The sequence below is a fragment of the Xiphophorus hellerii genome, chromosome 1 (genome assembly GCF_003331165.1).
Source record: "Xiphophorus hellerii strain 12219 chromosome 1, Xiphophorus_hellerii-4.1, whole genome shotgun sequence".
Taxonomy (NCBI): Eukaryota; Metazoa; Chordata; class Actinopteri; order Cyprinodontiformes; family Poeciliidae; genus Xiphophorus; species Xiphophorus hellerii.
This window is the reverse complement of record NC_045672.1, coordinates 1097027-1123282: the sequence shown is the minus strand read 5'-3', so window position 1 is coordinate 1123282 and position 26256 is coordinate 1097027. Positions and strand designations below refer to the sequence as shown.

The 26256-nt window shown below is 44.1% G+C and overlaps 2 protein-coding genes across 8 annotated transcripts in view; one reads left to right on the top strand and one right to left on the bottom strand.

Moving 5' to 3' along the window:
• Window positions 1–17193, bottom strand: part of tafa5l (TAFA chemokine like family member 5, like) — a 135776-nt gene extending 118583 nt beyond the window's left edge. For 2 of the 6 annotated variants that reach the window (XR_004339311.1, XR_004339314.1), the window contains exon 1: window positions 15903–17192. Coding sequence is in view for 3 of the 6 variants with exons in the window: in XM_032563210.1 (XP_032419101.1) it covers window positions 15903–15999 (97 nt within the window). In the remaining 3 variants the exon portion in view is untranslated. Of the gene's footprint in view, window positions 1–15902 lie in introns of all 6 variants that reach the window. The other 4 variants (XR_004339317.1, XM_032563210.1, XM_032563188.1 and 1 more) reach the window with 4 other exon arrangements.
• LOC116720024 (uncharacterized) lies at window positions 1832–5805 on the top strand. Of its 2 annotated transcripts, none has more exons than XM_032563019.1 (5): window positions 1832–1914; window positions 3562–3774; window positions 3850–4899; window positions 5001–5169; window positions 5250–5805. In XM_032563019.1, the coding sequence occupies exons 2-5, from the start codon at window positions 3564–3566 to the stop codon at window positions 5383–5385; spliced, it is 1566 nt and encodes a 521-aa protein (XP_032418910.1). In that variant the 5' UTR covers window positions 1832–1914; window positions 3562–3563; the 3' UTR covers window positions 5386–5805. The 2 variants fall into 2 exon arrangements, with proteins under 2 accessions (XP_032418910.1, XP_032418918.1); XM_032563027.1 differs by lacking the exon at window positions 1832–1914 and adding an exon at window positions 1946–3469.
• Window positions 17194–26256: the final 9063 nt, after the last annotated feature.

Here is a 26256-nt window from a genome sequence, read left to right as displayed (position 1 = left end):
CCTTAGAATTTCCACCCCTCCCACTTTCTTAAACGGGGTCTTTTGTGAAGTGCGCATGTTCCAAACGCAAGTTAACAGTGCTGAAAAAAATAATTAAAATATATTTCATTTTATTTTTATTACGAAATGAAATACATATTATTAAAAGTTAAAATAGCACAGCATATTGAAATAACCTATTAAATAAATAAATATATAAGAGATAAATCACGTTTCTGCCACTTCCGGAGCAGAAAACCGCTGCTCTCTGTCGTACTCAAAGGGAATAAGACACCTCTCAGGTTCTGCCCCGTGCCGTTTCCAGGTAAGGACCTGCTCCGATTAAACCCTAATTTACTAATCTACAAAGGAAATGTTTACTTGCAATTTCTGTGGCAATTTGGCTAAAACATTAAGACTTTATTTACTTCATTGTAAGCTACATCGAAATGAGCCGCGATGTTTATTTAAATGCGCTGCTGCTGGTTGCAAAGACACGTTCTTGCGTTATGAAGCGTTGAAGGCTCATTTTTATCGGAAACACAACACCTCTGGTCCTAGTAGCGTCGGAACGGTTGTTACCGACTTTAAATGCTCGTTGGCATTGTGTGACCACCAGTGTCAAACTACTAAGGCTCTAATAGCTCACTTGAAGCATCATATTGTGGAAGGGCGTGTTGTGAATTGTCCTTTCAGAGGATGCAAAAAAGTTTTTCATGTGAAGTCCTCGTTTACTGCCCACATTTCCCGGAAACACAGAGATCTTGCAGATAATATCCATGACTCATACAAATGTTCTGGTTCTCAGTCATTATCTGTTCACAATGATCCAGATAACATCGAGTCGCAAGGAAATGAGATTATTTTACAGACAGCTCCAAATGAAAGTGATAATGATATTACTGAGGATTTCAGTGATCTTTTTTTTAGAAATGTCTCTCTATTTTACTTGAAATTGCAAGGGCAGTTTCTATTACCAGCTTCAACCATCCAGAATATTGTTGAGGAGATACAAAATATACACGAGTTGGGCCAGACATACTGTTTGAGCAAACTTTGGTCACTGCTAAAAAATGAGACACCATTATCAGATGAAGACATCACCAACATTTGTGAGTCTGTCAAGGGATCTGATCTATTCTCTATATGCCATACTGGGCCGATGAGGACAGCACACTCAAGAGTGCAAACCTTCAAAAAAAACTTCAACTATGTTGAGCCTAAGAAAATATTTTTAGGAAGAGATGAAAACAGAACAGATAGGTTTGCCTACTATGTTCCTCTGAGGAAGACTTTGAAATGTTTGTTGGAGTCTGATCTGTGGAAGAAATCAAGGCAGCACACGTCTGAGTCTCCTTCAGACATTTTAAGTGACATTAATGATGGTCAGATATACAAATTCAACAACTTTTTTGTGGAGAATCCATCATGTCTCAAGCTAATACTGTACCAAGATGCATTTGAAGTGGTTAATCCTTTAGGCTCAGCAAAGACGAGACATAAGATATTAGCCGTGTATGTGTCTGTTGCCAACTTGCCACTTCATGTACGGTCTGACACAGACCACATGTCACTGGTTTTATTGTGCAAGGAAAAAGATTTCAAGGAATTTGGGCATTCTAAAGTTCTTTCTGAGTTACTAGAAGACCTGAGGCTGTTGGAGGAAAATGGGATTGTAATGGTTGATGAAACGGTAGTTAAAGGAACTGTATTTTGCATTGCTGGAGATAATCTAGGCTCACATTGCATTGGTGGGTTCTCTGAAAATTTCAGTCGCACACAGCATTTCTGCAGATACTGCTTAATAACCCGATCAGAATTTCAGGGTGAGGACCCAAATGTGTGTGGACCACTCCGCACTATTGACAGGTACAACTCTGCTCTTGATGAACTCCAGACAGCTGAGGAACCGGACGTAGAAGGTGTAAAGTTCAGGTCAATATTTAATTCTTTGAAATACTTTCATGTCTGTCTTCCAGGTTTACCTCCTTGTCTAGGTCATGACCTCTTTGAGGGAATTGTATCTTATGACCTGGCATTGTACCTGAAATATTTAATTAAGAAAAAGGGATGGTTCACTTACTCCACTTTGAACAGGCGCATTAAACAGTTCAAATATTGTGACTCTGATGCCTCCTCGAAGCCGTGTGAAGTCACTTATAACGCAGCAAAGCTCTCAGGACAGGCTACGCAGAACTGGAACCTTCTAAGGCTGTTGCCCCTCATTATTGGCGACAAAGTACAAGATACAGCAGATGATGTGTGGCAGTTGACTCTCCAGCTGAAAGATACTGTAGAGTTGATATGTGCTCAGAAAATTTCTTTGGCTCAGATTGCATATCTTGACGTTGTTATTCAAGAGTATTTGGAGACAAGAAAAGCGCTTTTCCCACAATGTAATCTAAAACCAAAGCACCATTATTTACGCCACTATCCAGCTCTGATTATAAAATTTGGACCCTTGATTAGACTATGGACAATGCGTTTTGAAAGTAAGCACAGTTATTTCAAGAGGTGTGCTAGACATTTGAAGAATTTCAAAAATCTCTGCCTCACCCTCTCTGAAAGACATCAGATGTTGCAGGCTTATGTTTCAGCAGGCCAAAGCGGTCAGACTATCTTACAGATTAAGTCTGGTTCTCCTTTTTACTCAACATTATACAGTAAATCAATTCAAGATGCAGTTAGGCAGTTTGACTTCACTGAGACCAACACAAATGTCTCATTTGAAATACTCTACAAGGGAACGTCTTACAAAAAAGGCCAATTTCTTGTAACAGGGAGCATGGAGGCAGTGGAGTTTGGTGAACTACAGCTTATATTGATAAATAATGAAACTGTCCATGTTCTGGTCTCGGTGTATATAGCAGAATTCCTTCCCGAGTATCACATGTACTCTGTTAGGAAAGATGATGAAAAGATGCAGTGTCTAAACATCTGTGACTTGATAGATTTCTATCCATTACCATCTTACATAAAGAATGGAAACAAAATGGTTCCACTGAAACACAGTGTGCTGTCACATTAAACCGGGGTTTTGAAAAGTTAAGTCCAGGACCCATTTGCAGCCTTTTGACTGTTTTTCTTTTCTTTTATCTTTTGCCAATGACGATAATCCCCTAATGAAACAGTTTTACTAATCCAGCATGACTGATGGAGTCTTTAGTTTTAATTAAGGCAAAATGAATGCAGAAAACATTAACTATTACCACAAAACATTGCCTACACATTTAAAAGTTTAAAGTATCAAAACTTTTTGCATTCTCTTGTGAGGACCACATGTATCCAGCAAGCCCTGCTGCACCCAGATTTACTTTGAATGAATTTATTCAATTTTGGAGACCTTTAAAATGTCCATAGTGGATCACTTTTTCTCAGTTGAGTAAGAAAAACTGATTAGTTTTTCTTTTTAGCCTCTTTTTTTCTATCACTTTTTTTCTTTGGCCCTTCACTTCTTTCAACTTCAATATTTTGCACCTTAGGACAGAAGGTTTGGACACCGCCATACTAATGATGTTTTGGAAGAAGTCTTAGGTTGTTATTTTTGTGTTAACTGGAGTTCTTTAACTGTTTTGTTCTCAGATATGGATGATGACTCCCGAAGCCTCACACGCAGGGTTATTTATGAGGGGTTGGCAGATCTCCCAGTCTCAACTCTACAGACTTTGGAGGACACACTAGAATCTTTGGGGGTGGAGACCAATGAAGATTTTCAGTATATTAATGAAAATGATCTGAGATCTGTACTAACACCAATTCAAGCAAGGAAGTTACTGAAAGCTTCGAAACAAACCAGTAGGTACATTATTACAGAGATATAGCAGCCTATCTTTACCTTTTGTTCATTACTATATACCTTTTATCATATAGCACAGACCAGTGGAATTTCCAGTGAGCCATCTCTGTCGTTGTCATCTCCTTCTACAACCAGCACATCGTCTGCCTCTTCATTTTCTATACATTCCACGCCAGTAGATTGGGTTGACACTTTTCAAATTCCTTGGAACAGGTTTCCAGAGAACTTGATTGAGTGTTTTGAGAATGAGGCAAGGCCGAAACCCCACCTTCGAAGAGAAATGATTCGGATTGTTGTTGCTTCAATGATGGAGGTGTGTGCTTCTCCTCGCAAGCAAGAAACCACAGAAGTGGCGAAAAAATTGATAGCAAAATATCCACTTTCACTCCAAGATATTATTGAAGGTGATATAGTGGGCCCAGGGTATTATTCACTCGTCAAGCAACTACAAAATCGTATAGAAAATTTGAGACGGGTTTCAAAACCAAAAATAAGGAAGCGTAAAAACATGTTAGATGAAGATGGCACAGTCCCACCAGAGCAAAATGCAGCTGTTCAGGACATTTACGGTTGTATAAAGTGGGACATGGAAGTCATGCCAATCCAGGAGACAGCAGAGACACAGAAAGAGAAAAAAGTCAAATTGAAAATGCTAAGTGAAGAAAATAACTTAAATTCGGACGAGATAAGAGATCTTATGCAGAGAACCTACTACACTCAAAGGAAAGAAATAAACCAGGGAAAAGACCTACAAATTATGGTGAAGGAGTGGCCCTTCCTGTTTCAGGAAATTGGTATGACGATCCACTTCCAGGAGCTTACTGGAGTAAATCTACTAGAGACTTTCCATAAAAATCTCGAAAAAAAGGGTAAAAGACTTCTGGACTACTTAAGGACTGTCTCGGCCCACAAAATTAAACGAGTTCTTCAAACTGTCCGAAACCTGGATATTCTGAGAGGACAGGTCCAGGGCTGCTCTAAAGAGTTGAAAGATCTTGTCCTCCTCCTTCTGTCTCATTTCAATGACAAAGAGGAAACCCTCTTCCACTATGTAGATGAGACATGCCTAGCAGGAGAAGTAAAAGTGGACAACTTGCCTGTCACACCATGCTTGATTGTATGTGGTAAGTAAATATGAATATTCACTGAGTAATTTTAAGAAAGAAATATTACACTGGTTAAAGTTTGTATAAGACTAATTGTTTTCTGGAATATTTTTTGTCAGGAACCTCCTGTTATACTTCCAAGAATTTTATGCTTGGCATTGACGGCAATGTTGTGAATGACCAAATACCAACCTTCACATCCGCTATATGTCTAATGTTAGCAAGTTACTTTTGCTTCAACATTCATTATCCGACTCATCTGGCCTCCACACTTGATTTCATTCAGAGGTAATATTCTTTTGTTTTCCTTCCCTCATTTAGATGAAGTCATATTTCATTACAGTGGTTGATTTTCATGTATTGAATAGGTGCTTCCTAAACATCAATCCAGACCGGGGGACAAAAGTTGAAACCAAGAAGAATAAGAAGAACGTGTCAGTGAACCCAAGGGTCCTTACCCTAATCTCTGAAATCGCAGATCATGAATGGAGAGGGACATATTAAAATGGACATAATAGTCCAGCAGAAATGTAAATTCTGATTTCTTACACACCACTTATAGAGCAGAATACAAATTTCACTGCAAGAATATGGTTTGCAATCTGGATGGATAGAATTTACATTTAGTTTTCATATTTCTTAGTTTTAGGATCTATTGAATTTATTTTAACAGGCTTGCTGTATGTTTTGCGGTAATTATAAATGCCTGAATATGTAGACAAGTTCAAGACAACAGCTACTTTTGTTTCCATCATTGTGAGAGGCTGTTCCTTTAGTTCAGTAAAATGAGAGAAGAGTGACTTGTATTATTTATTTTAAAATTGTAGATTCATTTAATTTAGATGCTCCATTAATATCTCAGCCAGGACTGCAACTAATGATTCTTTTGGCTATCAATAAATATGACAATCATTGAAACCCATACAAAATTGCACTGTAAGTCAGTAAATTTACGGTAAAAAATTGTAAAATGCCAGCAGTTACTGACCAGAATATTCACAGCATTATACTGCCGTAGAAAATACATGGCATTATCATAACTGAATAAACATATATCCTAAATAATTGTGACAGTCACGAATGTAGAAAATACAGAAATATAGTGTAAAAATATAAGTAATTGTAAAGTTCTTAAAAATTGTAATATTGCCAGCAGTTAATTACCCTAAACTTAACAGTAGCAATCAGCCAAAATTACAAATTTTGCTGATGTTTAGATCTACAATGTAAAAGCGTAAACAAGACTGCAAAATAATTTTTTACAAAGAACAGAATGCTGGTGTGATATTTTGGTTTCTTTTTTAATAATGCCTTTAATACACCAAACTGAAATCTCAGCAGTAGACCAGGCATCGATCTGGCGATCCACCGATTGCAAAGCAAACTCCTACAGCCAACGCCACCATCATTTATGAGAGCATTTGATCATTAACATTAAGAGAACTGTATGTTAGCCCCTCTTGCTTGAATGAAGCTGAAGTTGGTTTCCAATTGCTGCTTCCAATTTGGGAAATGGCTAAAGGGCAATTCCACCTAATTTTTCACTGCAATCAGCATCTTTAATTTACTCTAGCTAAAAAACTACAACACCTAGACTCTTCAAATCTGGACTAGATTATTCTCAACTCATATCAGAATATTTAGAACCAAGTGTGGGATTTGTAAAACCTTTATCTGATTTGTGAAACTTCAATAAAGAACAATTCTAGTGTTATCCAAAATCATACAAGTTGTAAAGTCACCCATCATTGAAGTTTCACAAATCCCACACTTGGTTTTAAATATTGTGCTATTAGTAGAGAATAGTCTAGAGCAGGGGTCCCCAAACTTTTTCCTGCGAGGGCCACATAGCTGTTCCTTTCTCTGCTCGGGGGCCGGTCTTAGTTTTTGGAGAAAGATACCTTAGAAACTTATTGTCGGCGGGGGGGGGGGGGGGGCTTGTTCTGTCTTTGAAACTGTCGACGGGGGGGGGGGGGGGGGGGGGGGGGTTGCTGACTACGACACATTCGCGGTCGCTTTTAGATAGATTTTTACCCAGAATGGAAATGGAAAAAAACCGTGAGTGAAACGGTGACTGGGACTGACTAGTATATATTTGAGGGAAAGTTAGTTTAACATCTGCTCAAGAGCCCCCTGGTGGTTGAAGAGAAATCCACAAACCAGAAAATACAATATATGAAAAAATACACTGAATGCTCTCTGGTATGAGGAGGCGGGCCAGATCCGGCATTGCCAGACCAAATGACGCAGGCCGTTAGTTTGGGGACCCCTGGTCTAGAGAGTTTTTCATTTTGTTATTGTGATAAATAGTAGGGTTTACAGTAAATGGAGACTGTTATTTGTCATGTAAACAAATAATTATCTAGTTTGCATTGCTGCTTGATCCTTCAGCATCAGCAGCAAGATTCTTTTAACTCTGTTCCTGTAGTGGTGTCCTGAACTCAACACAGTAAAGTCACTGTGCTAACTAAGGTTGCTAACTAGGGTGCTGAGAGCCCAGTAGGCCTGGTCCTTGTCAAGATGCTGCTACTGTCTTTGAAATCAAATTTCTGCTATTTTTGCACGTTCAGGAGGAGAAGGGCAACACATCACAGGTGAGTCCCTTTCACGGTTTCAACTGAAGTTAGCTAACTTTAACCAACTGACAAAGAAATGTGTAGTTTCTGAGCCATGCTGTTTATGTACATGCACTGCAGCTAGATATTTTTACTATATGGAACATTTAATCTTCACAGATGCAACACTTCCATTAATGTTTCTGTAGGAACGGCTGCATAGATTATATTTCTGGTCTACTTCAGACTACATGTGCTTAAAGTTATTGTTAATGGCAGAAGCAACTTTTTCCAAGTTTGGTTCAATAATTAATTTGAATTACTTTGAGTGTGAAATGTTCATGCATGCAAGTTAAATCTCTGAAGAACATGTTAGCTTTTGTTTCAATACTTTGGTAATACTTAGAAGTATAAAGCTTGGCATCAGAGATATTATTTAATATTTTCCTTTGACCTCTTGACTCTCACACCCAAAATACTTGCACTAAAGTCACTGGGTCCATGACAGTTGAAGGATTTGAAGATAAGAGAATTTAAATATTAATATTTTACAGCTTTTCTCAGTTTGGGTGCATCTCTCAGAACAGAATTGAAATTCTTAAAACTACCTGTTCAATCTTCAAATTACTGTGTCACTTCTGCACATCAAAACAATTAGTTTTGCAAGTTTTGCTTTTGTACATCATGTAGCTGGTTATGTACACTTCTATGCTTTTATAATTGTAATTTGCTTTTATCGTCTTGATCAAAATATGTTAACCCTCCTGTTGTCCTCGGGTCAAAATGACCCGCCACTGTGTTAAACCCCCCCCCCCCCCCAAAAAATCCCCTAAATGTAATTTTTTTAACTTGAGATTTTAAGACTTTTCCTAGATTGGCCCAGACAATAGAAAAGTTCAGTGTTGCTTTTATTCTCATTTCCATGTAAGCTGTACAAAAAAAGGTACAAAGATGGTCTTCAGGTCAAAATGACCCGTGAGGCAAATGGAGTTGAAATCAAGGTCACAGAGTTATTTACAAACCATAAAATGTTACAAAGTTTTAGTTGTGTCTCAGATCAATCAGTAGCAGAAGTGAGCAGAGAGTGGAAGGCCAATTTTCCGAGCCACAATGCCAGTCAAACTCTTTCACACCTACTCAAGACTGATGCGATTTGATGACCGTGAATCAAGACCAGCAAGACGTATGACAGACAAACTTGCAGCCATAAGAGAGGTATGGGGACAAGTGGGTGGAGCGGTTGCCCTACCTCTACAATCCAGAGCCTGATGTAACAGTGGATGAGCAACTGGTTCCATTTAGAGGTAATCTGTTTTCATATTTGTAATAAAAGTGATTTTCACTATTGATTTCTTTGACTGTTTTCTGTGACACTGATACTAATCACTGATGCTAATGTCTTTTGTCCAAAGGTTGTTGTCCTTTCCGGCAGTATATGCCCAGCAAGCCAGCAAAATATGGGATCAAGTCATGGGTGGCTTCTGAATCAAGCTATGCTTGGAAAATGCAAGTCTATACTGGGAAGTCAACCAGTGGATGCCCAGAGAAGAACCAGGGGTTGCGAGTTGTGCTTGATGTGACAGAGGGACTGAGGGGTCACAATGTGACATGTGACAATTTCTTCACTCTTATGAACTCGGACAGCAGCTCCTGAAGAGGAAGATCACCATGGTTGGTACAGTTCAAAAGAACAAGCCTGAGCTCCCCACCTGCACTGCTTGGGTCAAAGGAGAGAGAGGTCTTCTCCTCAAAGTTTGCCTTCACACCCACCACCACTCTAGTTTCCTACCTCCCAAAGAAAAACAAGAATGTAGTTCTTCTGAGCACACTGCACAAAGACGGCGACATTAGTGACCGTGAGGACAGGAAGCCAATCATCATCCTGGAATAAAACCGAAACAAAGGAGGTGTGGACAACCTAGATAAGGTGATTGGAGCATATAGCTGCAGAAGAATGACTGCCCGCTGGCCCCTGGTCATCTTCCACAACATCATTGATGTGTCCTCCTACAATGCCTTTGTGATTTGGATAGAGATCAACCCAACCTGGATGTCTCATAAGCACAACAAGAAGAGGGTGTTCCTGGAGCAGCTAGGAAAGGCACTTGTAACTCCACTCATTGAAAGAAGGAAGCATGTCCCCCACACAGAAGCCTCAGCAGCAGTTGTGAAAGCTATTCAGAGTGCAGCAGCTCCTGATCAACCTGAGGATCCATCTACCACAGCCACTTCCTCAGCTAAGCCAAGTAAGAGGAAGAGATGTCAGTTTCTGCCCTCAGACTGTAAAACACATACTTGTGTGCTGCAGGTGTAAGAATATATCTGCAAAGGCTGTGCACCTTGCATACTGCCCTACATGTGCCAATTAGTTTGAATGGGTTATGTTATTTTTCATATTTTTGTATTGTACATCCTCTGTTTCACTGGAGAAAAGTAAAAGAAAATTAGTCACTGTGATGAATAAAAATGCATTCGAAACTCATTTTGCACATTTTTTTTCTTAAGCTATAGAAATTCAAGTGGAGAGGGAAAGTCAAGTATTCACACATTTGTGGTGAGTGACAATATACAAGATAGAATTTGGTGTTTAAAATTCAATTAAGCTGCTTATATTGGGGGTTTATTGAAGACGGGTCATTTTGACCCGGAGGCTAAAGGGTGTATACAGAAAAATGAGGACAACAGGACAACAACGTGTCTGTGTTGAATTCTCACTTCCAAAATAGCATCAGTTCATTGTGTAGTCTTAACATGCATAAGTCTTAAAGTTGTCATAATGTGAATCATATATTAATTAATTTATATTCTATTATTTTCTAAATCTGTCCTGAATTGGTAAATTGCTCCCAAGTGAGTCCTGAGTTTCTCTAACAGGTCAGTGTATGAACCATTAGCTTCAACCAACGATCAACCAGTTTTCTGAAACAGATTGGAGGTGCATCTTGTGAACCATCAGTTGGCACATTATGCTCTATATAGTCAGAACACAACACAATGTTACATGTCTGAGAACTGATGAACAAGTATCTGGGCAGAGTGAACAGCCAGAGAGAAGAAGAGGAGTGAGGGCTGAGGAGGAAATAGTTGGGAGGAAAGCAGAAGAAGAGTCAGAAGAGGCTTGAGGACATCTGCCAGTTTCCATCAGTCCAACATCAGGACATGGCTGAGACCCACAACATGATGCTGATGGAGGTCCTCCCACCCTACTGTTCATTCCTTAACCCCACTGAGGAAAAAAGATTCCTCAGTGGAGTTAAGGAACAAAGTGACTATGGAAATTAAAATGTAATGTAATTTCTACAGCACTGTACAGTTTTCCTTGAGGAGATTGTCCTGTGGCTCCTTTTCTACTTTTTTTGTTCTCTGCATTTCTGTCTTTTTCTTTCTGAATCACCATGGCATGGTCCATGAATAAATTATAGCAAAAGCGTAAATCAGTGTTTCTCAATCCTGGTCTTCAGCGTCACCCTGTCCTGCAGGTTTAGGTATTTCCCTTCTGCCACACACCTGAATTGTATCTCTGGATGATTAACAAGCTTCTGCAGTACTTGATTGTCATCCAATCATTTGAATCAGCTGTTCTGGAGTAGAGGCACATCTAAAACATGCAGAGCAGGGGGGCGTTGAGGACCAGGGTTGAGAAACACTGGCGTAAATGATCCTTTTGTAGTCTCTTCTCATGACTAATCGATTTGACTGTCTTATCTGTACATAGAGAGACTATAACTTATTATTTTAAAGTTTTAGTTGTGTCTCAGATCAATCAGTAGCAGAAGTGAGCAGAGAGTGGAAGGCCAATTTTCCGAGCCACAATGCCAGTCAAACTCTTTCACACCTACTCAAGACTGATGCGATTTGATGACCGTGAATCAAGACCAGCAAGACGTATGACAGACAAACTTGCAGCCATAAGAGAGGTATGGGACAAGTGGGTGGAGCGGTTGCCCTACCTCTACAATCCAGAGCCTGATGTAACAGTGGATGAGCAACTGGTTCCATTTAGAGGTAATCTGTTTTCATATTTGTAATAAAAGTGATTTTCACTATTGATTTCTTTGACTGTTTTCTGTGACACTGATACTAATCACTGATGCTAATGTCTTTTGTCCAAAGGTTGTTGTCCTTTCCGGCAGTATATGCCCAGCAAGCCAGCAAAATATGGGATCAAGTCATGGGTGGCTTCTGAATCAAGCTATGCTTGGAAAATGCAAGTCTATACTGGGAAGTCAACCAGTGGATGCCCAGAGAAGAACCAGGGGTTGCGAGTTGTGCTTGATGTGACAGAGGGACTGAGGGGTCACAATGTGACATGTGACAATTTCTTCAACTCTTATGAACTCGGACAGCAGCTCCTGAAGAGGAAGATCACCATGGTTGGTACAGTTCAAAAGAACAAGCCTGAGCTCCCACCTGCACTGCTTGGGTCAAAGGAGAGAGAGGTCTTCTCCTCAAAGTTTGCCTTCACACCCACCACCACTCTAGTTTCCTACCTCCCAAAGAAAAACAAGAATGTAGTTCTTCTGAGCACACTGCACAAAGACGGCGACATTAGTGACCGTGAGGACAGGAAGCCAATCATCATCCTGGAATAAAACCGAAACAAAGGAGGTGTGGACAACCTAGATAAGGTGATTGGAGCATATAGCTGCAGAAGAATGACTGCCCGCTGGCCCCTGGTCATCTTCCACAACATCATTGATGTGTCCTCCTACAATGCCTTTGTGATTTGGATAGAGATCAACCCAACCTGGATGTCTCATAAGCACAACAAGAAGAGGGTGTTCCTGGAGCAGCTAGGAAAGGCACTTGTAACTCCACTCATTGAAAGAAGGAAGCATGTCCCCCACACAGAAGCCTCAGCAGCAGTTGTGAAAGCTATTCAGAGTGCAGCAGCTCCTGATCAACCTGAGGATCCATCTACCACAGCCACTTCCTCAGCTAAGCCAAGTAAGAGGAAGAGATGTCAGTTCTGCCCTCAGACTGTAAAACACATACTGTGTGCTGCAGGTGTAAGAAATATATCTGCAAAGGCTGTGCACTTGCATACTGCCCTACATGTGCCAATTAGTTGAATGGGTTATGTTATTTTTCATATTTTTGTATTGTACATCCTCTTGTTCACTGGAGAAAAGTAAAAGAAAATTAGTCACTGTGATGAATAAAAATGCATTCGAAACTCATTTTGCACATTTTTTTTCTTAAGCTATAGAAATTCAAGTGGAGAGGGAAAAGTCAAGTATTCACACATTTTGTGGTGAGTGACAATATACAAGATAGAATTTGGTGTTTAAAATTCAATTAAGCTGCTTATATTGGGGGTTTATTGAAGACGGGTCATTTTGACCCGGAGGATAAAGGGTGTATACAGAAAATGAGGACAACAGGACAACAACGTGTCTGTGTTGAATTCTCAACTTCCAAAATAGCATCAGTTCATTGTGTAAGTCTTAACATGCATAAGTCTTAAAGTTGTCATAATGTGAATCATATATTAATTAATTTATATTCTATTATTTTCTAAATCTGTCCTGAATTGGTAAATTGCTCCCAAGTGAGTCCTGAGTTTCTCTAACAGGTCAGTGTATGAACCATTAGCTCAACCAACGATCAACCAGTTTTCTGAAACAGATTGGAGGTGCATCTTGTGAACCATCAGTTGGCAACATTATGCTCTATATAGTCAGAACACAACACAATGTTACATGTCTGAGAACTGATGAACAAGTATCTGGGCAGAGTGAACAGCCAGAGAGAAGAAGAGGAGTGAGGCTGAGGAGGAAATAGTTGGGAGGAAAGCAGAAGAAGAGTCAGAAGAGGCTGAGGACATCTGCCAGTTTCCATCAGTCCAACATCAGGACATGGCTGAGACCCACAACATGATGCTGATGGAGGTCCTCCCACCCTACTGTTCATTCCTTAACCCCACTGAGGAAAAAAGATTCCTCAGTGGAGTTAAGGAACAAAGTGACTATGGAAATTAAAATGTAATGTAATTTCTACAGCACTGTACAGTTTTCCTTGAGGAGATTGTCCTGTGGCTCCTTTTCTACTTTTTTTGTTCTCTGCATTTCTGTCTTTTTCTTTCTGAATCACCATGGCATGGTCCATGAATAAATTATAGCAAAAGCGTAAATCAGTGTTTCTCAATCCTGGTCTTCAGCGTCACCCTGTCCTGCAGGTTTAGGTATTTCCCTTCTGCCACACACCTGAATTGTATCTCTGGATGATTAACAAGCTTCTGCAGTACTTGATTGTCATCCAATCATTTGAATCAGCTGTTCTGGAGTAGAGGCACATCTAAAACATGCAGAGCAGGGGGGCGTTGAGGACCAGGGTTGAGAAACACTGGCGTAAATGATCCTTTTGTAGTCTCTTCTCATGACTAATCGATTTGACTGTCTTATCTGTACATAGAGAGACTATAACTTATTATTTTGAGTCACTGATATGTTAACAGACAGGATTTTAAGAGCTGAACTAAGGATTTTGAAAGCAAACAAATGCTATTTTTCCTGTTTCTACAAATTGTTTTGAGAAATGCGCTTACTGTTTTGTAAATGCCAACAATGACTCGAGAAATGCACCAAAAGTGACTGAGAAAAACTAACCTAGCATAAATTGTCTCAGCTGTATCAATTTGTTTGCCTGTATGAAAAGTGTTCACATTTACAGCTTTGTTTCTGCTAGCTTGCAGGAAATGTAACTTACATAAATGGTTGAAGACAACCTATTGGCCTTCATGAGACTCAGATAAATGGTGAGTATCTATTTCATAAATTGCCTAAAACAGTTATATTTGTTTTTAGTTTGTGTATTTTGTCTGGTTGCAGACCAGAGGATCACACCTGTTGACAACAAACAAAGGTTTTACTGAATTTTCAGTCAGAAATGATCACACCACCTGGTTGAAGTACCTGTGTCCATATGCAAGTCAACAAAGGTGAAACAAACATTTAAGCGAATAAGATGTTCATGTAGTGCATCTTTCTAACTTTTTCTTTTTGTTTTCCAGCAGAGAGGAAACACCCGATTGACAACATGCGAGTCTCAATTTCAACCTGTGACTGGGAAGACTACAACCATCCTGAGCAACGTCTGATCTCAGCGACTTGTGACTCTCAACCCAGAACAAGAATCCTTTTATCACCATTTTGTCTTCTACAATATGTTATCTCTTATGTGGACACATACTGTTTGTTTTGTTTTTGTTTTCCAGATCTCAGTAATACCGTGAGGAAACTGGACATAAAATAGAATCAGTTCTTTTTTTAACTTGACTTTTTAAATAGAAATTGTTTCTTTAAGTGGATTACTCGTAATCTGTATTTTTGTTTAATTAGAAATTATTTTCTTTATAACTTTCTGTATAGAAATGCTTGACAAGTTACACTTCCTTGGTTGTTGTACTATAATTTGTATGGTAAAATTCTGGTAGGAACAGAGACCAGTAATTTACCATAAGTTTTTTTTGGGGGGGAGGGTTTACAATAAAATGTCAATATATCATACAGTCTGGATGTGTTTTTCACTCATGTAGATATTATGCCTCAGTCAGCATGACCGTATTTACTACGGCAAAACCACATTTTATTTTTTTTTATTTTAGGAAGTACGGTATTTTACCGTATTTTAAAAATACGGTAGAATCCTGCATTTACAACATACGGTAAAAAACTGGCAGCTGTGGTTGCCAGAATTTTACCGTATATTAAAAATACGGTAAAATCCTGCATTTACAACATACGGTAAAAACTGGCAGCTGTGGTTGCCAGAATTTTACCGTATTTAAAAATACGGTAAAATCCTGCATTTACAATACGGTAAAAAACTGGCAGCTGTGGTTGCCAGAATTTTACCGTATTAAAAATACGGTAAAATCCTGCATTTACAACATACGGTGAAAAACTGGCAGCTGTGGTTGCCAGGATTTTACCGTATATTAAAAATACGGTAAAATCCTGCATTTACAAAATACGGTAAAAAACTGGCAGCTGTGGTTGCCAGAATTTTACCGTATTTTAAAAATACGGTAAAATCCTGCATTTAGCAAATACGGTAAAAAACTGGCAGCTGTGGTTGCCAGAATTTTACCGTATTTCAAAAATACGGTGAAATCCTGCATTTAGCAAATACGGTAAAAAACTGGCAGCTGTGGTTGCCAGAATTTTACCGTATTTTAGAAATACGGTAAAAAACTGGCAGCTTTGGTTGCCAGAATTTTACCGTATTTTAGAAATACGGTAAAAAAATGGCAGCTTTGGTTGCCAGAATTTTACCGTATTTTAGAAATACGGTAAAAAAATGGCAGTTTTGGTTGCCAGACTTTTACCGTATAAAGACGGTAAACTTCTGGCAACTCAGCTGCCAGTTTTTTACCGTAAAATGAGGCCGTTTTTTTTTACAGTGTACAGACGTTGTTGCTGCTGCTGGCAAAGTAGTTTAGAGGCTGACTGGAAGCGCCCTTACCTTCTCTGAGCAAGTGCGAGTAGATGATCCAGAGGAGAAGTAGGCAGCAGAGCGACGCCCCTCCACCTGAGGACAGCGTCTTGGCCGCAGACTGCATTCTAGCCTGTCAGCCGCTTCGGATTTATCCAAACTTTAAACGCCTGTAAGCGCTTCTCAGATGCCGATTATCCAGTGGCGTCCCCAAAGCCTGACGTAGGCATCCATTTTGAGGGTATAATGGACGAGGGACTGATAACAATCCCCCCTTGCTTTTTTTTTAATAATAATAATAATAAATTCCCTCCGTCAGCCGCATATCCATCCAGGCTGCGCAAACAAGCGACAATGTTCCCAGATCTGGCCAAGTTTTGCGCAGCTGCGGCGCCAGAAGCCTGGATTCACTACAGAAAATGTTTTAAAAATTTAAAAGTGTGTGGATGAAGAGAGGGTGGGCAGTAGCAGAACCCCCCTCGCAGTTTTTATTCCTCGCAAAGAGATGCGGATGATGGTAGTAAATTCAGCCGCCCAGCACCCCATGAACGCCGCTGTCACTTCTGCTCTTCGTCCTCCGAGCTGCGCACTCCTCTTATTGTTATTCCCGGCCAACTTCTGAATCCGCGTCTGGTTCTACACGGAGAGGCGCGCGTGAAGCCGGGCGGACATGACGAACATACCAAACAGCAGCGGAAACTTGTCAGAAAACGGGACACTCCGGTGCGCCATCTCTAAACTCACCCCTTAAAATGAGAACAATCCGAAATGAGATCACTGAAACGCGGCCAAAAGCCGCAAGTGCGTCATTGCGTGGCCGCATGCACATCGGCGCAGTGAAATGTCGCGTCAAAATGGAAAAAAAAAAAGAAATTTACATTAAAGAAGAAGAGGAGCAGTGAGGGTCTCACGCAGCTCACCCCCTGTGGATAAAACGCGCTGGTTCCAGGCGGTGCGGTGAAGTTGGGAGCTCTTGTCACCTGTATGAGCCTTTCTGTAGAAATCTGTGGAAATTTCCCAGCGATGAAGACTCGTTGCTTTGATTTCTATGATAACAAAACGCCTCGCAGTCAAGCTGGCTGTCTCATTCTATTCCGTGCTGCTGCATTAACATGCAGGCAGGGTTGAGGAAGAAGAGGAAGCGTTGGGTCTTTGCTGCTGCACCCTGAGTTGAGTTCCAGTGCGTCCAAATAATCCGTCTCCAACCCTATCAGACAGTGCCCTCCCTTCTTGCTGTAAAATAAACCACAGATCTACTAGGCAGTAAATTCAAAACTTGACAAGTGTCTTTGCTTGTCTAGACTCCTGAAGATCTTCGCAGGAGCTCCGCTGGGGAAGTGAAAAGTATCAGGGAAGGGTTGGCATCCTTTTCCCCTATTTTACAACAGCTTTAAGAGACAGAGTGGAGAGGAAAATGCCATGAGTTACGTTTAATTTATTCGTCCCGATGTAAAATGACCAGGAGGGAAACGCTGACATTTCTTGTCCCATCTTCACCCAACCTCCCAATGTGCCAGTTCTTTGCTAAGAACTGTGAAGAGAGAAGTACCGAACCGAAATACTGTAGATGGCTGTTAATATTAATTCAACATTTGGAAGCGTGATCAGCAGCTTCCTTCACTTCCTCTGCTACCATTGCTAAAACTACAGGCAGACTACAATCTGGAGCAGAAGATTAACGTCATTGTTCACAACTCCTCCTGTTGACTGATTGGTCCAGTTGAAATTCTACCTAAGGCAATCCACTTCAATGGGAGAAATCCCAGACAGAGCACTGAAGAGAGATGAGAATCGAGCAGAACTGCAGAGGAAGGCGATGGCCAGACTGGGTCTGCAGCCTAGCCATGCCCAGGACAATCAAAATCTGACCAAAGATTTATTCATGCTTTCACTGATCAGTGGGCCAATCACTCCCAGCCTCAGCTCATATATTTACTACAGCATGAGAAACTTACCTGAGCTTTACGATACACAAAGACTTGTTGCCATAGCAACTGGCAACAACACAACTTTATGTATCAGGATTCAGCACCAATAACACTCAAACATTAACCCCACATAGAGCAGAACATTCAGTTCATTACAGTTTTATATTTTTAGGCTTGTTGTGTATTTGAGATTATTAATAAGTGATTGCTGTGGTCAATTAGCCACCGCTGCTATTAGCCACGCTTACACAACGGTGGTTGTTTAAATTTTCTAATTTAAACACCTGCTTTACTGATGATCTGTCAGTTTTTGTGTTGGTCGCCATTTTTATTTATAAGCTGAACCAAAACACATCTTATTCCACAGCACATCTATTTGATAAGTTTGTCAAAGTCAAGCACAACTGACCTTCTTCCCTCTCCCTCGCTATTGTTTTTTCTTAGTTAAAACTTATTTCTGACCTTGTTATCTAGTCTTAGTGTAGACAGTTCATAGCAAAACACTGCATCCTTTTTTATACGAGCTTACGTTTAGTCTAGCAGGAAATGCGGGCAGGAACTTGCGTGGGTGACATGCTGGCAAGGAGTCTAGTTTAAAATAACATTGGAGCTCATTTAAGAATATTGTAATATACTGTATATCGTGTATTGTAATAGCAAAAATATATCAGGATATTTGATTTCTTCATGTCCCCCAGCCATAAAGAGAGTGGTGTGTTTACATGTGCTAGCTGAGTTTCCACTCTGCTAACGTTTTCTGGTCTCCTGCATATAGAGTTCTCTTCTCTCCATGATCCTGTGGCTGAAGCTGCCATGGTTTTGCTTAAATACCTGGCCTACATGCATGACTGCCCTTTAACCCAGACAAAGGTTTAAAGGTTTTATTGAACAATGAGAATGAGCTTAATGAAGTAGCAGTTTCTTTAATGTCACAGAGTGGAGTTACTCTTCTGTTTTAGGACCTGAAGGACTTGTTGTAATTAATCAAACTAGTATGTCTTATTGCAGGAAATGCCATGGAACCTCAAGAACACTGGAGGTACATATGAAGACCATGATCTAAAGATCACAAGCAAGACCTGCTCTGAAAAAAACAAGCTAAAATCAGACAACGTTGCAAATGAAACTGAGTTGCTGTTGCTGGTTGGACACAAAACCCCTGAAATTTGTCTGATGTAAAACAATTCTACAAAGGTAGTCATAGCAATGTAAGAAATGTATTGTTAATTATTGCAAATGCTTGGTGGCACCTGTTTTAAGTGAACAAAGATGTTCCTAGTGTCATTAACATAACTAGCTAGCAAGAATATTATTATGCAGCATCCTTTTGCCATCTAACAGTGCTTTATTTAATTGTTGAGGTTGTTGTTTAGTTTAAAATGGCGGTCTGTGAAGAAAGTGTCATGAAGTGCGGGTGTGAGGTGGTGAGGTAGAGGCAGCGGAGGTGGCGGCTCCGGAAAGCGACGAGGGGCCGGGTTCACCGGCGGCTCACGTCGCTGTCTCCGGGCAGACAGCGGAGGTGACGGATCCGGAAGGCGACGAGGGGCTGGGTCCACCGGCGGCTCACGTCGCTGTCTCCCCCGGCGTGAGTAACGGCGGGGGCCGAATCCGGAGGGCTTTGGGGTGGTGACTGGTGGGATCTGACATTTTCTAAATGCCAGGGTATAGTCTGAGTCCAGTCCCATCTCCCCCAGCAGCAGCGGAGATGGCAGGATCTCTACGTCCTTGTAGAGATCCCGCTGAGCCAACTCCAACTGCTGCTGGAACCATGCCTCCTGGTCGTGCTGGGCCATATGCTGCATTCTCACCGTTCGGTCTGGTCGGGTCCTACTGTCACCACCCCAAAGCCCTCCGGATTCGGCCCCCCGCCGTTACTCACGCCGGGGGAGACAGCGACGTGAGCCGCCGGTGGACCCGACCCCTCGTCGCCTTCCGGATCCGTGACCTCCGCTGTCTGCCCGGAGACAGCGGCGTGAGCCGCCGGTGAACCCGGCCCCTCGTCGCTTTCCGGAGCCGCCACCTCCGCTGCCTCTACCTCACCACCTCACACCCGCACTTCATGACAGTAGGACCCGACCAGACCGAACAGTGAGGCACGCTGATTTTTACTTTTCACCATGGACCCGGAGGAGTTAAAGGAGCTGACGGACACGATCAGAGAGTATGAGGAGGCAATGGCCAAGCCGTACGCTGCCGGCCGACGCCTCGGTTTCGCCATCCGCTTAGGGCTCTTGCTGGACTACTGGGTTCCTCGTTTTCCGCACCCGGGGTTGGTGGAGTTGCAGAGGGAGGCAGAGTGGGAGCGTATGGCGGCTCTAGCCGTCATGGCTGGCGAACCTCTGCCTCCCAAGCCGCACAGTTTCTCCGCCAGCCCAGATCCTGCTCCAGTTCCGGGACCAGCACCTCCAGCTCCACCTCCGCTGTCTGCCCGGAGACACCGACGTGAGCCGCCGGCAGACCCGGCCCCTTGTCGCTTTCCGGAGCCGCCACCTCCACGGTCAGCCCGGAGACAGCGACGTGAGCCGCCGGCAGACCCGGCCCCTCGTCGCTTCCCGGAGCCGCCACCTCCACGGTCAGCCCGGAGACAGCGACGTGAGCCGCCGGTGGACCCGGCCCCTTGTCGCCTTCCGGAGCTGTCACCTCCGCAGCCGGTTCCCAGGCTTCGCTGCGGCTCGCCCCCGCAGCCGGTTCCCTGGCTTCGCTGCGGCTCGCCCCCGCAGCCGGTTCCCAGGCTTCGCTGCGGCTCGCCCCCGCAGCCGGTTCCCAGGCTCCGCTCCGGCTCGCCCCCGCAGCCGGCCCCGAGGCTCCGCTCCGGCGCACCTCCAGCTCCACCTGAGGCCGTTTCAGCCGGCGTTCCAGCCGGCGCACCCGAGGCCGTTTCAGCCGGCGTTCCAGCCGGCGCACCCGAGGCCGTTTCAGCCGGCGCACCTCCAGCTCCACCCGAGGCCGTTTCAGCCGGCGTTCCAGCCGGCGCACCCGAGGCCGTTTCAGCCGGCGTTCCAGCCGGCGCACCCGAGGCCGTTTCAGCCGGCGTTCCAGCCGGCGCACCCGAGGCCGTTTCAGCCGGCGTTCCAGCCGGCGCACCCGAGGCCGAATCAGCCGGCGTTCCAGCCGGCGCACCCGAGGCCGAATCAGCCGGCGTTCCAGCCGGCGCACCCGAGGCCAAATCAGCCGGCGTTCCAGCCGGCGCACCCGAGGCCGAATCAGCCGGCGTTCCAGCCGGCGCACCTTCCGAGACTCCCAGTGCTCCTTCCGAGACTCCCAGCGTTCCTTCCGAGACTCCCAGTGTTCCTTCCGAGACTCCCAGTGTTCCTTCCGAGACCCAGACCCCCAGCGTTCCTTCCGAGACTCCCAGCGTTCCGACTCAGACTCCCAGTGTTCCTCCAGAGACCCTGACCTCCAGCGTTCCTCCTGAGACCCTGACCTCCAGCGTTCCTCCTGAGACCCTGACCTCCAGCGTTCCACCCGAGACCCTGACCTTCTGCGTTCCACCCGAGACCCTGACCTTCTGCGTTCCACCCGAGACCCTGACCTTCTGCGTTCCACCCGAGACCCTGACCTTCTGCGTTCCACCCGAGACCCTGACCTTCTGCGTTCCACCCGAGACCCTGACCCTCTGCGTTCCACCCGAGACCCTGACCCCCAGTGTTCCACCTGAGACCCAGACCCCCTGTGTTCCGACTGAGACCCCCTGTGCTCTGACCGAGACCCCGACTCTCTGTGCTCCAGAGAGCAGACGACGAGCCTCGGGGGGCTCGTCGTCGCCGTCTGTGGGCGGCCCCAGGGACTCATCATTCCCGCCTCCAGCGCCGCCGACGGCTGTCGGGCCGCCTCCGTGGTTCCCGCCTCCAGCGCCGCCGACGGCTGCCGGACCGCCTCCGTGGTTCCCGCCTCCAGCGCCGCGGACGGCCGCCGGACCGCCTCCGTGGTTCCCGCCTCCAGCGCCGTGGACGGCCGCCGGACCGCCTCCGTGGTTCCCGCCGCCGCGGACGACCGCCGGACCACCTCCGTGGTTCCCGCCTCCTTTGCCTCCGCCCACCCAGTGGGTAGTTTTTTGTTGTTTTTGGACTCTTGGCCCTCCCTGTGTTTCTGCCCACAATGGTGGGTTGTTTTTTTTTTTTTCTGGACTCTGGCCCCCCGTCCAGCGCCCCTCCGCCCGCCCTTGTTGTGTTTTGTTTTGTGGGCGTCTGGTAGCCGCCCTTGAGGGGGGGGGTACTGTCAGGATCTGTGTTTTTCTGTGTTTATTTAGAGTTTTCTGTGTCCTTAAGTCTCTTCGTTGTCCTGTCCTCCCCTTGATTGTTCCCAGGTGTGTCTCGTTTCTGTGATTACCCTCCCGTGTATTTAACTCCACCTGTGTTCCTTGTTCCTCGTCGGGTCCTCGTCAACGTCAATGTTCAGTCTAGTCCTGGTCAGTGTTTCCTTGTGCCTGCTGCTCATTGTTTTGGACTAAGTTTTCGTCATTAAATCTTCATATTCTTTATGCCTGGGTCTGCTGCCTCTGCCTCACCACCTCAACCCCCGCACTTCATGACAGAAAGACAAGGTTTCTTCCACATTGACCAATGTACCAATGTATGGTTAAAAATAAAAAAAACTTTCCAACTTCAGTCCCAACAGCAAAAATGCAGCAGTCAAATGGTTAAAAGAAATAACCAAGTAGTTTTTTGAGTGCAGTGCCCAAATGATCCAATGTCTAAGTGCACTTGCTTCACTATCTGCTAGACAAAAAGAAGCAAAGCGCAGAAGAGGCTCGTATCTCTTGAGAGAGTGCTAAAGCTCTCTGGCTGCATAAAGACCAAAACTATAATTCACCAACCCTCATGCTAGCATTCCCCAGATTCCTTGACCAGTGAATGTGCACTTTATTAGCAGATGTAGAGATCCCCCGTGTGTGCTTCTGTGCTGTCAGCTTTTCCCTCAATGGCTTTTATGATGACGTATCAGTTGGGGCCAAGGTCTGTCACATCAGCTTAGCACCACATGAAAAATTACTGAGGGCCCTCTCTCTGTAAAGATGGTGCATTGTACTTTGTTGGAAAAATACAGGAAAACTTTTTTCAGGGTGTTTTTTCACCTTCAGGTCTTGGTGTTATTTAGAGCGCCTAATATTTGTGCATTATGGAAAACAAACTGCAGCAGCTTTACTTGGCGTACAGGGTGGTGTCACTAGAGGGAGAGTTCGGCTGCTGGGGGAAGGGTTTGCTTTTCTGCAGCTGGGCTCAGCCAGCGATCCAGGTTGGAAACCATGTTTCAGTGTGTCTGAGTGAAGGCCCAGCATGGGCTGCCATGTAATTAGTAATAATCCATCACTGTGACTGACAGGCTCACAGAAACTGTCACTTTTTCTGATGCATCATTTTTATTTTTCAGGGTTTTTGCTAATTCACACACTTGCTTTTAATTGTTTTCAGACAAATGTGAACTATACTAATAGTACTGTTTAATACATTAAAGTGACTGAGTTCAATTAAAAATAGCAGATTTCAGGGATTTTATTTGGGTTTATTCATAAATTGCAGTTTAAATGCATTCAATGTATTTTATGCTTCCCCTAATAAATAAATTGTTTGATCTAATTTAAAATAACATTGAATGATAAGTACAAAAGCTTGATCAACTTATGGGTGTGTAAAGCTGTAAAATATTTACAATTAGCTCCAACTAAACCACAATGATACCAATGTTGTAAGTGAAGCCAGAATTAATAGAGCACGCAGTACTTCAATCTGGAGAGACTCAGACGGAGATGAGAAGACAATTAGAAGAGTTTGTTGACAAACAGAATTTAAAGTCTTTGGCGCTCGGGCCCTGGCTGGGGATAACGGTTATCGCAGCGTTAGCAATAGGCTTCAGATGAGCATCCCCGATGCTGTTAGGAACGTCATCCCCCAGGGCCCGGCACTGGTGGTGGAGGTTGAAGAAGGGTGCGGGCCTCAGGACCGGGCGAATGGAGGAGAAGGGGTGGTGGTGGGTTGAGCTCGGCTGGAGAGCGAAGGACGCCATGAATGAAGGTCCTTATCAGCTGGGACTTGGTCGATGATTGGACGTGACGTGGCTTGGTCCGGCGTTGATAGGTCGACGATTGTGGGCAGGTCGCTTCAATTAACAGGTCCCGGTGGGGATAAAAGAGTCTTCCAGTTTGAATTTGCGCCTAGGCTTCATTTCAATCTGGAGAGACTCAGACGGAGATGAGAAGACAATTAGAAGAGTTTATTGACAAACAGAATTTAAAGTCTTTGGCGCTCGGGCCCTGGCTGGGGATAACGGTTATCGCAGCGTTAGCGATAGGCTTCAGATGAGCATCCCCGATGCTGTTAGGAACGTCATCCCCCAAAAAGAGGCCGAGGCCGGGGCCGAGGCCGTGAATATAAGGCATAAAGTAAAAAGGGGAAAGAAGTTGCGCTGACTTTGGCTACCGAGTTAATAACGTAAAGGAAGTGACGTGACGCTAAAGGAGAGGGAGAGTAGGATGGGAAAGTGAAGACCAGCTGGGAATGCTGCAGGGCAAGAGATGGAAGAATACACAAAACACAGGGCATGGGGACGTGGTGTGAGAGCCGGCTGGGGATATGGCAGTACGAGGGAGGAAGGGATGTTGGAAGGTGACGGCCGGCTGAGGACACAACGGGGCATAGAGTAGCAGAACGCAGGGTATGGGGATGCTGGAGGATAAGCCGGCTGGAAATGCTGCGGGGCTAGTGGAATGGACGTGGGCGGGCGATAGCCGGCTGAGGACACGGCAGGGCATGATGATAGGAAAGCCGGCAGGGAATGCGTAGGGCGAGAATGAAGGGATACAAGCGGGGCTTAGAAGAGGGGATGCTGGTTTAAAAAACGCCAGCATTAACTAATGCAGGGTATAGGATGGAGGGAGCAGGGCATAAGATGAGGGGATGCTGGTTTAAAAAACGCCAGCATTAACTAATGCAGGGTATAGGATGGAGGGAGCAGGGCATAAGATGAGGGGATGCTGGTTGAAAAACGCCAGCATTAACTAATGCAGGGTATAGGATAGAGGGAGCAGGGCATAAGATGAGGGGATGCTGGTTGAAAAACGCCAGCATTAACTAATGCAGGGTATAGGATGGAGGGAGCAGGGCATAAGATGAGGGGATGCTGGTTGAAAAACGCCAGCATTAACTAAAGCAGGGTGTAGGATAGAGGGAGCAGGGCATATGATGAGGGGATGCTGGTTGAAAAACGCCAGCATTAACTAATGCAGGGTATAGGATGGAGGGAGCAGGGCATAAGATACGGGGCAGCTGGCTAGAAAAAGAAGCCAGCTGGTAGCGGCAGGGCTTAGGAGGTAACGATGACATGGAAGGGACCAGCAGAGGAAGGAACAGGACAAGGGATGAGGGGCAGCTGGTTAGAAAAAGAAGCAAGCTGGAAGCGCAGCGAGGCATTAGAGGAGAGAGGCAGATGGCTGAAGGACAGCTGGGAATGGTTCGAGGCATAGGGAGAAGTGACGCTGGGAGAAGGGTGATTGCTATGGGTGAGCGGGGACACAGCGGGGCAAGAGAAGGTGGAATGCTGATAGGTGAAGGCCAGCGGAGGTGAAATAATGATACTATGGAGTGATATTACTGATAGAGAATGAAATCCCCCAAAAAAGAGCTGAGGCCGGGGCCGAAGCTCAGAATTAGAGGCGGGAGGAGCTAGGCTAACTAGGGGCTTACAGGCTGTGTCTCGAGGAGTAATTAGAAGATAATTGCAGAGATAGAGGTAAGAGATGAGAAGATGGTAGATGAAGGTGAACAAAGGTAAAGTGGATGCTATGGAAAGATATATTAGCTGGTGGAAGGAAGCTAGCTGTGGGATATTGAGATAGCGAAAAGAGGATGGGAGAATGGATAGACTAGAGTGAGAAAATAACTGCCTGCTACTGGAGATGGGATGCTGATGCTAGGATCAGACTCACAGGGTGACGTTAGAGGAAACGGGCAAAAGACAAGATCATACTAGAATGAACCTGAAAATAAAGGTGTGAAGGACATGCATCACATTTGCTGCATAAGAGTGTGCACTTTTGCCTGAGGTTGACCAACCACCACCAGTGGATCGTGCAGTGCTCATCTGGCACTGAGGGAAGCTGCGAACACGGAGGAGAGATACTTATTACGTGAAAAGAATGCTGAAGATGAACTGGGGATTTTTATATATATGCCCATATATAAATTATGTAAAACTTTTGCACTTATTGGATTGCAATGACTCGCCAGATCTAGATCATCATCCGTGTGTTTATCTTCAGTTGCATTGGTTACTGCCACGCGACTTCTCGGGTCTTTCCAACAAATCAATCGAACGCTGCAGCTGATCAGAAATGCTACTGATCGCGTTCTCGCTAAAACCAGGAAGATGGAGCACAAAACGCCAGTTTTAAGATCCCGACACTGGCTCCCTGTTGCCCAAAGAATTGACTTTGAAATACCATTGTTAGTTTGCAAATCACT

Bases quoted from the DNA above. Each gene is read 5' to 3' on its own strand.
- LOC116720024 (XM_032563019.1), top strand. From the start codon at position 3,564: ATGGATGATGACTCCCGAAGCCTCACACGCAGGGTTATTTATGAGGGG. The intron at 4,900-5,000 runs GTAAGTAAATAT...ATTTTTTGTCAG, and splicing joins ACCATGCTTGATTGTATGTG to GAACCTCCTGTTATACTTCC. The intron at 5,170-5,249 runs GTAATATTCTTT...TGTATTGAATAG, and splicing joins ACACTTGATTTCATTCAGAG to GTGCTTCCTAAACATCAATC.